The 16866-nt window shown below is 35.0% G+C and overlaps 1 protein-coding gene across 2 annotated transcripts in view; it reads left to right on the top strand.

The window, feature by feature from the left end:
• Positions 1-16866, top strand: part of CLTC (clathrin heavy chain) — a 67236-nt gene that overhangs the window by 37842 nt on the left and 12528 nt on the right. For both annotated transcript variants that reach the window (XM_030296101.1, XM_030296102.1), the window contains exons 9-21: positions 1862-2014; positions 2633-2755; positions 3619-3756; positions 3965-4129; positions 4376-4556; positions 5894-6057; positions 10386-10511; positions 11154-11296; positions 13089-13323; positions 14004-14126; positions 15068-15213; positions 15931-16114; positions 16316-16508. In XM_030296101.1, coding sequence (XP_030151961.1) covers positions 1862-2014; positions 2633-2755; positions 3619-3756; positions 3965-4129; positions 4376-4556; positions 5894-6057; positions 10386-10511; positions 11154-11296; positions 13089-13323; positions 14004-14126; positions 15068-15213; positions 15931-16114; positions 16316-16508 — 2074 coding nt within the window. The remainder of the gene's footprint in view (positions 1-1861; positions 2015-2632; positions 2756-3618; positions 3757-3964; positions 4130-4375; positions 4557-5893; positions 6058-10385; positions 10512-11153; positions 11297-13088; positions 13324-14003; positions 14127-15067; positions 15214-15930; positions 16115-16315; positions 16509-16866) is intronic.

Raw genomic sequence — 16866 nt, 5'->3', positions numbered from 1 at the left:
AAACAAATTGCTATCCTTTTGCTTTAGGAAAAGTGTAGTGAGAAAGGCCTATTTCAGTATACATTCATATTTGTCAACATGGGTAACACTCATTTGAATATAAGAATATATTCTTGTCTTTCACATTCCACGCTTGATAAGCACAGTAATTTTAACCATATAAATGCCATATATATATTATATATATATATATGTTTTTTAAACTTCCCAAGTATCATCAAAATTGTCATATTTGCTGCTTGTAACCATGTTTGGATGTACAAGGGAAACATGTAAAATGTTGGATCATTGATATGAAGACATCAGGCCTGTCTAATTAGCAGTGATAGAGATTCCCAAAGTGATTTCACATAAAGTTAATTTGCATTATATGGGAAAACATTTAACTAGTTTCTTGAAATTTTTAAAAATGTGAACCTTTAAAATCTGTTGTTGACCAGCTTTCTTTACTATAGGATTTCCCTATGCTTTTTATATTTACTCAGTACTTACTAATTTCTTTTTACACAGAGCATCTAATAGTGCTGTTTCCTAAAGCACATTATGGGAACTATTGCTTACTTGTAAGGCAACTAACAAATTTAAATGTTGCATTGGTGGCATTATTCCTTTCATAACCACCATAAAAAGCCTTTTCCACAAAGTAGCATTATTGAATTGTTCTCTCTTATGCCACTGTTGAGAACTAAGGTGGTACTGTTTAAAGTACTCTTGAGTAATGAATAACTTTTAATGTTATTACACCTTTCAGTTTTAGTGTATTTGATAATATTTTTACATTAGTGATTCTTAGCCCTTGTTTCTTGACCCAGCTTCTGGCAGTCTTACAGGATACTAGAGAATAGTACTTCAGAGTTGGGATGCTTGGACAGGAGTCTGTGCTGAAGAATAGTTACTAGCCACACTAGCAAGTATTTGAGATGCGTCCTAGTTGTTTCAGATAAGGGAGGAGGATGGGAACAACCAAAGTAACTGAGTTGACCTCTACAGCCTTATGAAAGCTTTTTTTGTGTATCATTACCTTTTTTGTGAATGGTCCTATGGGATCCATTTATGGTAAAAGGGACACTGATCAACTCTACATTAGTTAGCACATACAGTTAAGAGGTATAGGCTCTGGTAGAACTTACTTGTCAGTGATAACGCTGTTCTCTAACATTACTATTAAAAGTAGAAAATCAACTCTGGTATATAAGGCAAAACTCTTAGGGAAACTGTTTTCCAGATTGGGCAGCTGACTGACTCAGCTTTGAATAGCACAGAGGAGGGTATCTGCTTGTATACCACCCCAAAATTCTATAGTTTTTATCTCTTTGACCTTGTAAAATTTGTATATCCTGCTTTACAACCTTCAATCCGAAAGTCAAAATGATAATGGAGCTTAGATCCTTTAGACATACAGATTACATCATAATTTTAAGAAGGGTCCTTATGATAAGCCTCATCTGGCTTTTAAATACTAAATTTTCATTTGGTTACATTACATTGAAAGTTGCATTATTTTTGGAAAATTGGGACCATGTGGGTCTGATATGTGAATACAGTATTCTTAATAGAAATACAGGATTCTGCTTTTAAATACTTACCTTCCTAGCAAAGTAGTTGTAACATCTTTATGCATGAAGTCCTGGTGGCCTTTTTATCCTTAAGTAGGATGTGTGGAGAATTCTCCTGAGACAGTCTTGTGAATACAAGATCAAGAGTCTTTACTAACCACAACGCTTGCATATTTATAATATATTCTGGGATAATTGAGTAAGTGCCTGTCATATTAGTTTTAATTTATAGTGGAAGTGATATCAACTATTCATTTATAAAATAGCTCATGGATTACTAAACAATCTCTTTTTCCTTTGGACAGCTGGAATGTTCTGAAGAACTGGGTGATCTTGTGAAATCTGTGGACCCTACCTTGGCACTTAGTGTGTACCTGAGGGCTAACGTCCCAAATAAAGTAATTCAGTGCTTTGCAGAAACAGGTCAAGTCCAGAAGATTGTTTTATATGCTAAAAAAGTGAGTTCAATGAAACAGATTCTCAATATAACTTTGTCAAAACATTGAGAAATTAGCCTATAGGAACTGTCAGTGACTTTAATAGTGAATTTCTTTAAATTTAGAATTACTTGAAGAAGTATAAACATTCTATTTTAGTTCTCATATACAGAATTATGCTTATTCAGAGATGGAGACACTGGGGCACCTGGCTGGCGTAGTAAGCAGGCATGTAGGGCTGATCGAGGGGTTGTGAGTTCAAGCCCCATGTTGGGTGGAGAGATTACTTTAAAAAAAAAAAAAAAAAGATTTAAAAAAAAATGGAGGCACTCTTGCTTGGCTTCTCAGAATTTAACATGTCAGGGGCCTGTTACCTGTTAGAACAAACTTCGAAATGGTCATTCATTGAAACTAAGTCAGTTATAAAAATTTATAGCTATTCATTCAGGTACGTTTACCACCAAGGTGTCTCTTTGCCTAATATAAACAAACCAGAGTCAGTTAGCATGTTAAGTTAAAACTGAGTTTGTACTTTCACCAGTAGTTCTATATTAGCAAAATTCTGTTGTAGAAAAAGCCTTTAAATGATATAAACATGAAACTTTGCATCAAAGTTGCAAATTTTTTTTCTATTTGTAGGTTGGATATACTCCAGACTGGATATTTTTGCTGAGAAATGTCATGCGTATCAGTCCAGATCAGGGACAGCAGTTTGCTCAAATGTTAGTTCAGGATGAAGAACCACTTGCTGATATCACACAGGTAAGGCATTAAAATGCATTCTGTAGAAGGTAAGATTTAAATAGGGAATGGAGGGATCTGGGTTTAAACAGCTTTGGAGAAAAATGGGTTATTAACCTTTCAATTTGTAGAAACTAGAGTGTGTTCATCTACATGCATAAACCTCAAGTGTCTTATTACAAAATACAAAAACAAAAGTTGCAGAAGACTGGACGGGAAGATACCACCTATATACAGTTTTAAAACATGCAAAACAGGGGCACCTGGGTGGCTCGGTAGGTTGAGCATTCAACTTTTGATTTCAGCTCAGGTCTTTATCCCAGAATCCTGGGATTGAGCTCCAGGCTAGGCACAGAGCTTGTTTGGGATTCTTTTTCTCTCTCCCTCTCTCGTCCCTCTTCCCTGCTCACACACATGTGCTCTTGCTCTCTCTCAAAAATTTAAAAAATGTGCAAAACAAACACCATCTTGTTTAGAGATGTATGTATTAAAAATATGAAAAATACATGGGAATAATAAAACACAAAGGATGGTTGCTACTGTTGGATGAGGGAAGAGATGCATAGAGGAGGTGGGAGTCACAGATTCCTTCATATTTTGTATTTTAAATATTTCATTACAATTTTGAAGCTATTGTTTTGATTATATTGTGCTATTATATAGTATCTTAAAATACTTTGTTTTTACCAGAACTAAAAATAACTGCAGATGACAAAAATTTATTCTTAAATTGTGAAGTGATATTGTATAAATAATATTTAAATCTGGGATTTGGTCTGGCAATTTTTTATATGTAAAGTAAGAGATTTCATTTATGTATTGTCAACAGTATCCTAGAGCACGCTTTAAACATGTATATTTCCTCTAAATCCTTTTTTTTCCAGATTGTGGATGTCTTTATGGAATACAATCTAATTCAGCAGTGTACTGCATTCTTGCTTGATGCCCTGAAGAATAATCGCCCATCTGAAGGTCCTTTACAGACACGGTTGCTTGAGATGAACCTTATGCATGCACCTCAGGTATGTTTTTTCCTGTTTTTTTTAGGCATGTTTCCAACATTGTTTTAGTAGTTAATTAGAGCTGCTTAGATTAAGTTATTTGAAGCTACTGAGTTGCCTTTGTACTCTCTCCTTTATTAATTGACTACTGAATCTTCATGTATAATCTAGGTATAGAATTAATATAAATGGGGTATAAAATAAATTTGTCCTATTTGTGTTTTTATAGGTTGCAGATGCTATTCTAGGGAATCAGATGTTTACACATTATGACCGGGCTCATATTGCTCAGCTGTGTGAAAAGGCTGGTCTACTGCAGCGTGCATTAGAACACTTCACTGATTTATATGACATAAAGCGTGCAGTTGTTCACACCCATCTTCTTAACCCTGAGGTATTACAGTCTTACCTAACAGAAGCTATTATGATTAACTGGTTTATTGAAAATTTGTTTGTAGCACTGAATAATAGTAATTTCATTCCACCATTAGGTTCAATGTTATTTTATTTATTTATTTATTTATTTATTTATTTACTTACTTACTTACTTACTTACTTACTTACCTACCTACCTACCTACCTACCTACCTACCTGCCTGCCTCCCTACCTACCTGCCTGTGTGTTTATTTTGTCCTCTAGTGGTTAGTGAATTACTTTGGGTCCTTATCAGTAGAAGACTCCCTAGAATGCCTCAGGGCCATGCTGTCTGCCAATATTCGTCAGAATCTGCAGATCTGTGTTCAAGTGGCTTCCAAGTATCACGAACAACTGTCAACTCAATCTCTGATTGAACTTTTTGAATCTTTCAAGAGTTTTGAAGGTAATTAAGAGTTTCTGAATTGTTTTAAATTAAGATAGCCAAGAGGGGGTTTTGTTACAGTCGTGGGCTGTTGGAAATTCTTTCTACAAGATCAGTTTTATGGGATAGTTTTGAGTTTTATTTAATAAATGTCAACTCTTTTGTGCCAAGTTCTGGGGATGTGCAGTGAACGAGACTGTCTGCTTGGATATTTTAGAGGTGAATTAAAGGCAGAATTTTAAGACCCAAATATATGTAGTAGCTTTGTCAGAATTGTATAAAATAAAAATACGAATGGTGAGGTATAATAAGATTTCATGCTTATGTTGTCTGAATCTTACAGTGGCAAATGTTTCTAGCCAAGGACATTTTGTAACTTGTCACTATATAGTGGGTTTTCTCCATCTTTGCACTATAGTTAATTTAGGCTGGATAATTTATTTCGGGGGTGGGTTGTCATGTGCATGCAGGATATTCAGTAGCATCCCTGGCTTCTGCCCGGTAGATGCTAGTAGCATCAGCTGCACCAGTTGTGGCCACTAAAAGTGTCTTCACACATTGCCAAATGTCTGTCTTCTGGGAAGGAAATCACCTCATTTGAGAATCACTGCTGTACCAAGTACTAAATCACTGTTGGGTTACTCTTGGGTTTATTACCTTTTTTTTCCTTCTTTTTGTCATAACTGTTCTCAATAGAAGGAATGAGAGATTTCTACTAGTTTTCTCTTTCTGTATGTTAACTATGCACTAAATTGATTTTGTTCATTCAAGTACAGTGTCTAATAGCCATGTGTAGCCACATAAAGTAATTAAAATTGAATACAATTAAAATTTTAGGTCTTTAGTTACAGTAGCCACATTTCAGGTGCTTAATAGCTGTATGTGGTTAGCAGCTCCCATGTTGGACAGTGCAGATCTAGAACATTTTCATCATTGCAGAATGTTCTGTTGGACAGCACTGTATTAAATTCTTTTCAAACTGCTTTTGTGTTTTTCCTATTAACTACATATAGGAAAAACCTGCTATAGGGGACATTTAAAATTTCTCACAGGGAATATGGTGTGATTATTAACTTTCATACTAAGTAGCTGTCCCCCTATTTCTCAGCTACTAGAAGACATTGAATTGTTCTGTAGGGATTAAAGTGTAAGTCCATTTATTGAACTGATTACTAGATTAATTAGTATTCTTAATTGAGCGTTTTGAGCAACCAGTTTTTGGGGGGGGGGGCTTATTCAACATAACTTTTTAAACTGAGGTATAATTGTCATAGTATTTTTAATTGCTTAAATATTTTTCAGTTCTATCATTCTCAGAGGTGTATGTATCCTTAATTTCAGTTATTTGTCTCTTTAAGGTCTCTTTTATTTTCTGGGATCCATTGTTAACTTTAGTCAGGACCCAGATGTGCACTTTAAGTATATTCAGGCAGCTTGCAAGACTGGGCAGATCAAAGAAGTAGAAAGAATCTGCAGAGAAAGCAACTGCTATGATCCTGAGCGAGTCAAGAATTTTCTCAAGGTAAGTGGTTTTGAGTAATGCACTTTCTGGTTGGATTGACAATCAACAGTTCTACATGGGTTTCATCATAGTTTGAAAATATCTTTTTTTCCCTAAATGGGGAAATTTTTAACATTCTTGTATTTTGTGCTGAATTATTTCTTCCAAATGTGATACTCTGTGGTTTCCTCTGAAATAAGGAGGGAAATTGGTAAATAATACCTAAGAATGACGAGCTCTTAAAAAAGAAAAAAAGAATGACCATCTCTTTAAAAGAAGAAAAAAAATAGCACTATGTCAAAGGAATTTCCTTTCTTTTATTTCAGTTTTGAAAAGTGGTTGGAGATTCTCCATGTCATTTTAGAATTTCATGTATGCTCCTTTTGAAGATTAAGATCAGCTTGCCCTCAGTGTCCTTTTCAGGAGCCTCTATTATATACAAAGCATTCTGTTATCTGAGAAACATCAGTTTACCTCTTATCAAATTAGCTTTTCTCTAGAAACTGAGTGTTAATTATATATAGTTCATTAAACTGAAGGTAAGATCAAACAGAAAAAACCCTCACTCCGTGGCACTAGTTATAGAGAAGTAAGAACTGCTTGTGTTGGAGTGAAGAGTAATGGTTAAAAGATCTTTAGCTCTTTAAAACATACTTAAGGGCACCTGAATTTGTTTAATGTTTACTTAACTTTATTTATACCCACTAGTTCCATTGTGAAAAAAATAAAACTTCAGAATTGGCATTTGTCGATAAAAATCAGGTAGACTATGGAACACTCAGATTACCCCTTTAAAATATATGTATTTATATATTTCGTATTTGAATTATATGGAATGATTCCAGAAACTATGTATAAAATTCTTAAGTATTTTGTGCCTTTTGGAAGCATTTTACCTTGAAACTAAAACCAAAATGTTTATTTTGTAATTCAGTAAAAAACATAGGCTTTTCCTATTCCTACACTGTTATTTTGGATAATCTATAGTTTTATTAACTGCTCCTTTGAAGAATCACTACTGGGTTCTAGATTAAATAGCTAAACTCTTAGAGGTTTTCGTGTAATGTAGTAGTTAAAATGTAGAAGTTGCCCCATAGTTTAGATTAAAAGATAAACACTCCCCCAGAGTATAACTTTATAATATCTTGGTCATCATGAGTATCCTGAGTAGGCTGGCCAGTCTGATGTATTTGAATCCATGTCTTTCTGGTGTCAAAAAGCCCTCCAAAGGAGAAGTATTTGATACTTCATGCTTGACTAGAGTATCCATGACAATAGTTCACTTCCTCCTTTGAGTATTGGCACTGTTTCCTTTTTTTAAAAATACTACCAGACTCTTACACTATCTTTTTTATTGTTAGGAAGCTCTTGACTGTTAAGCTTCAGTTGTCATTTCTTTAGAATTGTGTTTTGTATTTTTGAGTCATTTATGTGCAAAACGAGACTAAATTAACTTTTTCACTTAATTATCTTAAACTTAAGAAAAAAAAAAAAGATCTTCTGGATTCTAGCATGGTGCAGTCATAGGTTGCTTAGCCCCCCTGAGATGTAATGAGAGAGGACTCCCCTTCCATACATCACACTATGAATTAGGTGCAGATCTGGTAGAGTAGGGAAATGCATATGGATTTTGGGCTTTTAAACTAATCAGACCTGGTTCAAATTCTATTTCTGTTATTGGCTGTTATTCAGTATCTGTCTGTTATCTCAGGCAAATTAACTAGTATGCCTTAGTCTTGGTTTCTCCAACCAGAAGCTGTGTTGATCAACTCAAGTACCTTGCATGCCATAGGTGTTCAAGTGATAACTCTTGTTAATATACTGTATTGGTGGGCCTGAAAATAAGGTAGAATCAGCCTACATATGCTCTCTTTCTATCAGGCAGGTTTTCTTTTTGGTTTTAAGTTATTCCTGACTTTGTGAAGGAATTTTAATTTCAGCCTAAGTTAGATGTAAACCTCGTGTCTTATCTTCAGTCTGAGATGGAAGCTCAGTACTAAGATGCTACTGTTGTTTTCAACCTTTCACCTCAGCGGTAAGAATGAACATACTAGGCCCTTTACTCACTTTATTGACCTGTATAGCGTAGCTACAATGCTGCATCTCATCACCACTGTCATTAAACTTCAGTTTGGAGGTGTTAGCTATATGAGAATTGGTGGTATAAGTAAACTGTGGTAAGAAAAGTAATCTTGAACATTGAAGTGCCAATTGCATGTTAGCCACCAGGAATACAGAGATTGGTAGATTATGACTTCTCTTTAAAGTAGCTTGTGAGCCAGGATGAAATGATATCATTAGCATCATCTGACTCACGCATTAACCCTGTGGAACTGTGGCTGTCTGTAGAAAGCATGGAACTGTTCTTCAGACCCATGATGTGCTTCCTGCTGCCTTTGATCTTATTTTTTATCCTTTTTCTTTTCTGGTTGTACTTAAACCATACTTGCCTGCTTGTTATTCCTGCACCTTCCTGCCTCTCCTGCCTCAGGACCTTTGCTTGTGCCCTTTCTACTTTTTTTTTTCCCCTTCAAATCTTCATGACCAGGATCTTTTACCTTCGTTCAGATTTCTGATGAAATGTCATGAGAACGGATGATGTCTCAGCTTACCCTTCTTAGAATAAAACCTATCCCTATTCCATCCTGCCCTCCCCCATATCCTGCTTTATTTTTCTTTAGAACATTTAACACTGTAAGACATTGTTTTTCCCCCCTTAGAACATAAGTTCCTTGAGGGAATGCTGCAGTGCATAAGAACAGTGTCTGGTATGGAGGTACTCAGTAAATATTAGTTAAGTGAATAACTTAATGTTTAAGAAAACCTCTGAATGTGTTTATATAATTTCAGTTTTGATCTTAAAATCTTTAATCATAATTGCTAATGGGTAGCCTTTTATTTTAGTAAATAATTAAAAATATTAATAGCATCACTGTCATGTATGAAATCATACATGATAGGATAAAAGGATATCCTATCATGGATAGGATAAAGGATTAAAAGGATAAAAAGGAGAAAAAATAAGATTGCAAATTTAGGCAATCAAAAAAATACTAGTTTTTATCTACTTTTTCAATCTTAAATTGTCTTTGCCAGCAGAAATTTTAAACACTCATGCATGAGAATAGAACATCTAAGTAATCTTACATACTTCCAAGTGTATTTCCTAAGTGGTAAAATAAAGTCTATAATATTTTATGTGGTTATTAAAGAGAGTAAAGAGGACTAGTGTGTTGATCCACTTTTTGATGTTCATTTAGTAGGAAGAACTTGGCCAACTGAAATCTTTTGGATAGGTAGATCCAGCATTTTGTCTAGAAATGATTCTAGCAGCTATTAGTAGAGAGTTTCCATGGTGCTAAATAAATAACAACACATGCTTTAGACTTTCCTTAATGTGAAAAATCTGCAGCTGGACTTCCACTTCAGATTTACAGCCATTTTGATTTTTTTATTCCAGGATTTCTCCTGACTCCTAGATTTAGTTTGGTGTTACACCCTGATCACTTCATAGGCTAATTTTCAGTTACTAATAATTGGATGAGTGATATGTGCTAAACTTAGGAACCATTTTTTTGTAACATTGCAAATGTTCTTAGTGGCTGTCCATTGGGGAAAGTCCTATCCTGCTTAGTTCTCCTTGCTTAGTAGACTGTCATAGAGGAATCATTTATTGAGGAATGTTTTACTTTGTATAAATGAATTCCTGATGGAAACTGTTGTTTTTTGTGCTGTACCTTATGTCTGTGGAATGTAACAGGACATGTATCAGGTAAATGCCCAGTGTAGGTCTTATCTACCTGTCTGTAACATCTGTGTAAATCTGTAAGTAGGATTATAGCTTGGTATTTGTAATGGTAAAAGCAACTGGTAATTTAAAGATGTCTTTTCTTTATGTGCTTTTTTCTTTTTTTAACCTTTTTCTTACCACAGCAGCATGTGGTATATTCGTGGCTGTCACCATTATGCTGCTCCTTGTAGGCTTTATCGTAATAGTGTTAGGGGCTAGCCATATAGATTGGAATTTGGGAGGGGTAAAAAATCATTAGTTTGAAACAACTATGAGCCATTTTTGCCGTTTTGACAATGTGACTGTAATTCTTAAATCAACACTCAATTCAGTTGAAATGTTACTGTTAAAGTCCCCAGTGTGATGGTTTTCTATCCTGAATGCCACTGGTGGCTCACAAATCTTAATTTGTTACTTTTTTTTGGTAAATGGTATATGTGGAAAGGACCTTTATGTGAGCCTCTCCCACCAGTGTAGAATAGATTCCCCTATTTTACATAAATTCGAAAGCTCACAGAAGGAGACAATTATGGCTTTTTTTTTGTTGTTCTTTTTTCAGGAAGCGAAGCTAACAGATCAATTACCACTTATCATTGTATGTGATCGGTTTGACTTTGTTCATGATTTGGTGCTCTATTTATATAGAAATAATCTTCAAAAGTATATAGAGATATACGTACAGAAGGTAAGTAATACTTAAAAGTACCATATTGTAGATTGTACTTCTCACACTATGGAAATCTTCATATCTTTCTGAAACTCTGTACATAATGGGAGTGGTCTGCTACAGTGGCTTTCAACGTTTTTTTTTCCCCTTCAGAAAAAGGGGAATCCTTATTTAGATTAGAATTTTACATTCAGGTGTAAGTATGTAAACCAGAACAAACTGCTATAGATGAAAAAGTTGGGTGACACCTACACACAACTTACTTGGTGACCTAACCCCTGAGGTGTTTGTGTGGAAGCTGTAGACTTTGAAAGCACAGTAAAACCATCTTAAATACTGATCTTAGAAACTTTACCTTCTAACTCCAGAAATCGAAAGGCAGTTCTGCTGTAATGGAGGCCTTTAAATTAGTCTTCTGTACACATTCTGTGACTGTAGCTTCTTTGGACTTACTTAATTTATGTGGAGCGATGCTGAGGTAATTATTTAACCAAGCCACACTTCCTGCTAACTTTTCCTGTCTACTTGCAAATTTAAACTCTCGGTTTATTACTGAATTTTAAAACTGAGCTAAAAAAGGGAAATGAGTTTAATTTTTTTAAAACTTCTTTACGCTTTCTTTGCTTATTAAAGATAACGACATTTTTTTTTTAACCATAGGTGAATCCGAGTCGACTTCCTGTGGTTATTGGAGGATTGCTTGATGTTGATTGCTCTGAAGATGTCATTAAAAATTTGATTCTTGTTGTAAGAGGTCAATTCTCTACTGATGAGCTTGTAGCTGAGGTTGAAAAAAGAAACAGGTGTGGTACCATTTTGACCTATATAACTGGGATAAATCAGTCTCTCTTAGCTTGGTAATGGATAAAAATACAACATGTCATTTGCCTAAAAGCTGTTTAACAAAATGTGGATCATGATTCCCTGGAGACATCTAATTTAGAAGTGATAAGTTAGCTGTAGGTGCTGAAAGAAATCTGTTTTCTAAAACATTACAGCTTTGTCATATAGACATTATTTGCATGTTTTTAATTACGGCTGTGTGATTTGACTGTTTTTAATGTAAACTATGTAAAAGCCTCTTTTTACTTAGTTACAGTACCACTATTTTAGTAACTGATTCTTCTCTGATTAATTTTTCTCAAGTATAATGAGAGAAAAGGGTTCCTGCATAACTCTGGGGTTAAACTGATTTTTAATTTGAACCTTAATGTGATAATATGAATTCTGAATTTCCAATAGAGGAAATTTCTAAAATTTTTTTCTAAAAATTTATTGTACCATGAAGTCTTTTTTTTTAGCTGGGACATTTTGATGAACTAGTATGTTTAGAAAGTGTGGATAGTGTAAATGAGATTGGCGGGTTGGTATAATAGTGGGAAATTACTCTGGCTTTGAAAGATAACGAGAAACCCTATGGGATTTAATTTTAACCGGGGTTGGTATAGGTGTCCTAATAATGGTATTCATAGAATTTGTATTTGAATATTACGAACATAGAAAAATTCTGTACTTAAGTACAATGGAGATCTAGAATACTGATTTTAAAAGCTTGAACCTAATTTGAACTGATTATAGGTCATAACAATTTAATAATTAGAAGGAGGTTTCAGTTGACTCTTAAATCTTAATACCTGAAAACAATCTTGTTTGTTGTGTATTCTAAGCCAATAGCCAGATAGTTACAGCTAGACAATTTGGTCTTTAAGTTACAAGTTATATTGTGATAAACTAGATTCACACCTGAGTCTCTAGTCTAAATGTGCCTTAGCTAATCTATATTCTTTCGATTGCCATGGCATATCTGCTTGGATTGCATGTGTTTATAGGATCTTGAATTTTTGCCTTAATACAAAAGTTGTGTCTTTACCCTAATGGGAGTGTATTCAAAATAACTACATGAATTTGGTAGCCAAAATATGGCCTACTGTTTTTCCTCTGGGTGCTTGTAATACTTAACCATGGTCAAAAGAGTGTTAGTCATCAGGACCATTGAAACATAAGCTACAGTGTAGTGAAACCATGATACTTGGTGGAGTGATCATATGACTGGCAGTATTATTAAACCTCGAGTTTCTTTTTTTTTTTTTTTTTTAAACCTAGAGTTTCTAATGCTACCAGATTTTTTTCCCATTGTGTATTTAGGATACTGACCCCTGTGGCTATAGGTAATGTCTGTTAATTGTGTTAAAATTATAAGAAACCTTAGGTAGTCTGGCCTTTTTTCTCATACCACATACTCTTCTTCCAAATATGTAGATATTTTGTCCAGTATAAGAAAGAACAACATGAATCTGTAAATCTCTTCTTTCTATATTCTATCTAGATAATGTGGCAGATAGGTCTAGGAGACTCTAAGGCTATCTTCTGTGTAATGGGCAAATCATTTAATCATCTCTGAATCTTAATTTCCCAGTTGGTTGGAATTTTTGAGAATTCAAAATCATTTATGGGAAAACATTATATACCATATAAGGTACTTCTGTATTTAGCATGTCAAGAGTTGTGTGTTTTTTGTTTTTTTTATAATACAGCATGTGTGGTTTTGTGTGTATGTGTGTGTGTGTGTGTGTGTGTGTTTTTTTTTAATACTAGATTGAAACTGCTTCTGCCTTGGCTAGAGGCCAGAATTCATGAGGGCTGTGAGGAGCCTGCTACTCACAACGCATTAGCCAAAATCTACATAGACAGTAATAACAACCCAGAGAGATTTCTTCGTGAAAATCCTTATTATGACAGTCGTGTTGTTGGAAAGTATTGTGAGAAGAGAGATCCACATTTGGCTTGTGTTGCTTATGAACGTGGCCAGTGTGATCTGGAACTTATTAATGTGAGTACTAATAGCTGAATGTGTACAGAGAGAAGGCTGCATTTTTTAAAACCTGTTGCATAATGTTAAATTAGTGAATTTTGAGTTTAACAGTGGCTTTAGGTAATACAGAGCATTTCTTGTAGATGAGTGCTTTTTTAAAAAACTTTATTTGACAATAATTGTGAATTTAAAGTGGCCAAAATAACAAATTAAGTCTATCTTCACTTATTAACATTTTAATCCAGTAGTTTTCTCACTGTGTTTCATACATTGTCTCATACATAAACACACATACACACCATACATATGTATATGTGTGCACATAGGAGAGTAAGTTGCATACCTCTTCAGTGTATAATCCTAAGAGTAAGGAATTCTGTTTCATAACCACACTGTAGATACCAACTTTAGTTATTTTGACACTGATAGAATACTTTAATACCTGTTTTAGTCTAGTTTTGTCATTGACCCAGTCAGTGACATTTTATAACATTTTTTTCCTTTTAGTATAGGATTACATATTGAATTTTAATAACAACTTGGTTGTGACTTATTCAGGTTTATATGTAAAAGTAATGGATTTTTTCACAATGAAACAATAAAAAGTGTGTATGTATATAAAGGAAATAACCTTTAAAGTAGTCTATAAGAAGTCTTTACTTTTTACCTTGAAACTAACCCGTTAATATCTTACTTAGGTTTGCAATGAGAATTCCCTCTTCAAAAGTCTTTCCCGCTATTTGGTACGCCGAAAGGATCCAGAATTATGGGGTAGTGTGCTGCTGGAAAGTAATCCTTACAGGAGACCCCTTATTGACCAGGTAAAATTGGCAAATGTATTTAAGGTTCTTTTTTTTAAATATTTATTTTTTGAGAGAGAGTGCATGCAAGTGAGGGAAGGGGCAGAGAGAAGAGGGAGAGAGAAATCCCAAGCGGGTTCAACACTTGTCAGCAGAGTCTGATGAGGGGCTGGAACTTGCAAACTGTGGAATCATGACTTGAGCTGAAACCAAGAGTCAGGACACTTAACCAACTGAACCATCCAGGCACCCCTTAAGTCTCATCTTTTTAACTACAAATAAAACCATTCCTGTCATTGTATACCCATATGTACTTAAATGGATCATATTTTACTGTAAGAGAAGACTGTAAAAAAGAATGAAATAAAATTATACTAATACATATACATATGTTTATATATATATAAATTTACACACATTGTAAATTGAAAACATTTTTTAAAACCATGAAAAATTTTTTTAAAAAGTAAAAATTGAATGTTGTTACAATGGTTCTTAAATTCTCCTGGTTGAAGTATAAATATGGAAGAGAATAAATCAAAAGCTGTTAATTCTTCATTCCTCTCCTAGGAAGCATTTCTAAGGAAAACTCCCATGTTAGATACAAAGCTTCCTATTAAAGAATCTGGGAGCCATATAACTATCAAAACATGGAGGAATTACTTAGTCTGTATTGCCACATCTATGTAGTTGAATCATATGTAGTCATTAAAGTGATAATGAGGAGTGGTTATTGTGGATAATGTTTTAATCAGGAAAAAAAGATAGAAATTATGTAATTAGGGTGATTTTTTTCAGAAGAATGGGTATATGTGGATGATATGGGTATATGTGGATTTGTGTAGAAAACACCTTTGTGTGGTAAATGTAAAGGTATTTTTCCTATGCCAGATTATTCTCATTAGATAATGTCTTCATAACCACCCTGATTTTTAGTACTTAACTCTATATGTATTCTATAGGTTGTACAGACAGCCTTGTCTGAAACTCAGGACCCTGAAGAAGTGTCAGTAACTGTCAAGGCTTTTATGACTGCAGACCTTCCTAATGAACTCATTGAACTGCTGGAGAAAATTGTCCTTGATAACTCTGTATTCAGTGAACACAGGTATGCTATAAGAAGGGTCCATTGGCTCTTTATATTCAGTCTTTTTTTTTTAATGTATTTTGAGAGAGAGTGAGAGAAAGCGAGCAGGGGAGGGGCAGAGAGAGAGGGAGAGAGAGAATCCCAAGCAGGCTCTACACCATCAGCGTGGGGCATGAGGAGGAGCTTGAACTCGCTAATCGTGAGGTCATGATCTGAGCCCAAACCAAGAGTCAGATGCTTAACCAGCTGAGCCACCTAGGCACCCCCCTCTTATATTCAGTCTTAAATTGTGGCTTTTCAGTTTTGAGAAGGAACAAAAAGACAAAGACTAGAGAATGTTGTCTGAATTATTACTCTTCTCATACACTCCTCATCCTGCCATTGAGACAAAAAAAAACTCTTCATAGCTGTAGTGTTTATTCTTTATGACTAATAAGCTTTTGTTTTGTTTTGTTTTGTTTTTTTTAATTTTTTTTTTTTTTTCAACGTTTATTTATTTTTGGGACAGAGAGAGACAGAGCATGAACGGGGGAGGGGCAGAGAGAGAGGGAGACACAGAATCGGAAACAGGCTCCAGGCTCCGAGCCATCAGCCCAGAGCCTGACGCGGGGCTCGAACTCACGGACCGCGAGATCGTGACCTGGCTGAAGTCGGACGCTTAACCGACTGCGCCACCCAGGCGCCCCGACTAATAAGCTTTTGAAATAATACATCCAAAAATTTTTTTTTCCTTAAAAGGAATTTGCAAAACCTCCTCATCCTCACTGCAATCAAGGCTGACCGTACACGTGTTATGGAGTATATTAACCGCCTGGATAATTATGATGCCCCAGATATTGCCAATATCGCAATCTGCAATGAGTTGTTTGAAGAAGCATTTGCCATTTTCCGGAAATTTGATGTCAATACTTCAGCAGTGCAGGTAGGTCTTCAGATTGCCTAAGTTGATTTACTGAAGGTACTGCCTTCTCTTGATTATTGTATGCTATACAGGCTTGTTAGGCCTGGCATAATTGATGGCTTGGGCAATAGAAAAAGCAATAAAATCCTAACCATTTACATGTAATTGCTGTGTGGCCAGATTCATTCTACTGTAACCCTAATTCAGAAATTTGTTGCCTAGGTCTTGATTGAACATATTGGAAACTTGGACCGGGCATATGAGTTTGCTGAACGCTGCAATGAACCAGCGGTCTGGAGTCAGCTTGCAAAAGCCCAGTTGCAGAAAGGAATGGTGAAAGAAGCCATTGATTCTTACATCAAAGCGGATGATCCTTCATCCTACATGGAAGTTGTTCAGGCTGCCAACACCAGTGGTATGACTTCTTTTATGTGTTTGTGACCTCAGAAAATGTACTGAAGCTATGATTAGCCCTAAGCATTAGGACATCGGTCTGTTCTGAATTTATATAGGAGTTAGATATTGCACGGTTACTTGTGAAGACATTTAGCACTCCATCTTAGTCCACATACAGAAAGGCTGCATTTTGTGAACTTACAAAGGTCCATAGGGAAGATAAAAATTCTCACAAAATTCTGATCGAGTTCTAATCTTACAACTTTAAGGAAAAGGGTAATTAATAAAGGGGGAATTCAACTGTTCATTTGGTCAGTGATAATACAGAAACGGAACAGGAATTTTGCCATTTTAGATGCATTTCATTGTTTAGATTT

Source organism: Lynx canadensis, chromosome E1 (genome assembly GCF_007474595.2).
Source record: "Lynx canadensis isolate LIC74 chromosome E1, mLynCan4.pri.v2, whole genome shotgun sequence".
NCBI lineage: Eukaryota > Metazoa > Chordata > Mammalia > Carnivora > Felidae > Lynx > Lynx canadensis.
Note: the sequence above shows the minus strand (reverse complement) of the source record. Positions and strands in the feature narration are given on the sequence as shown.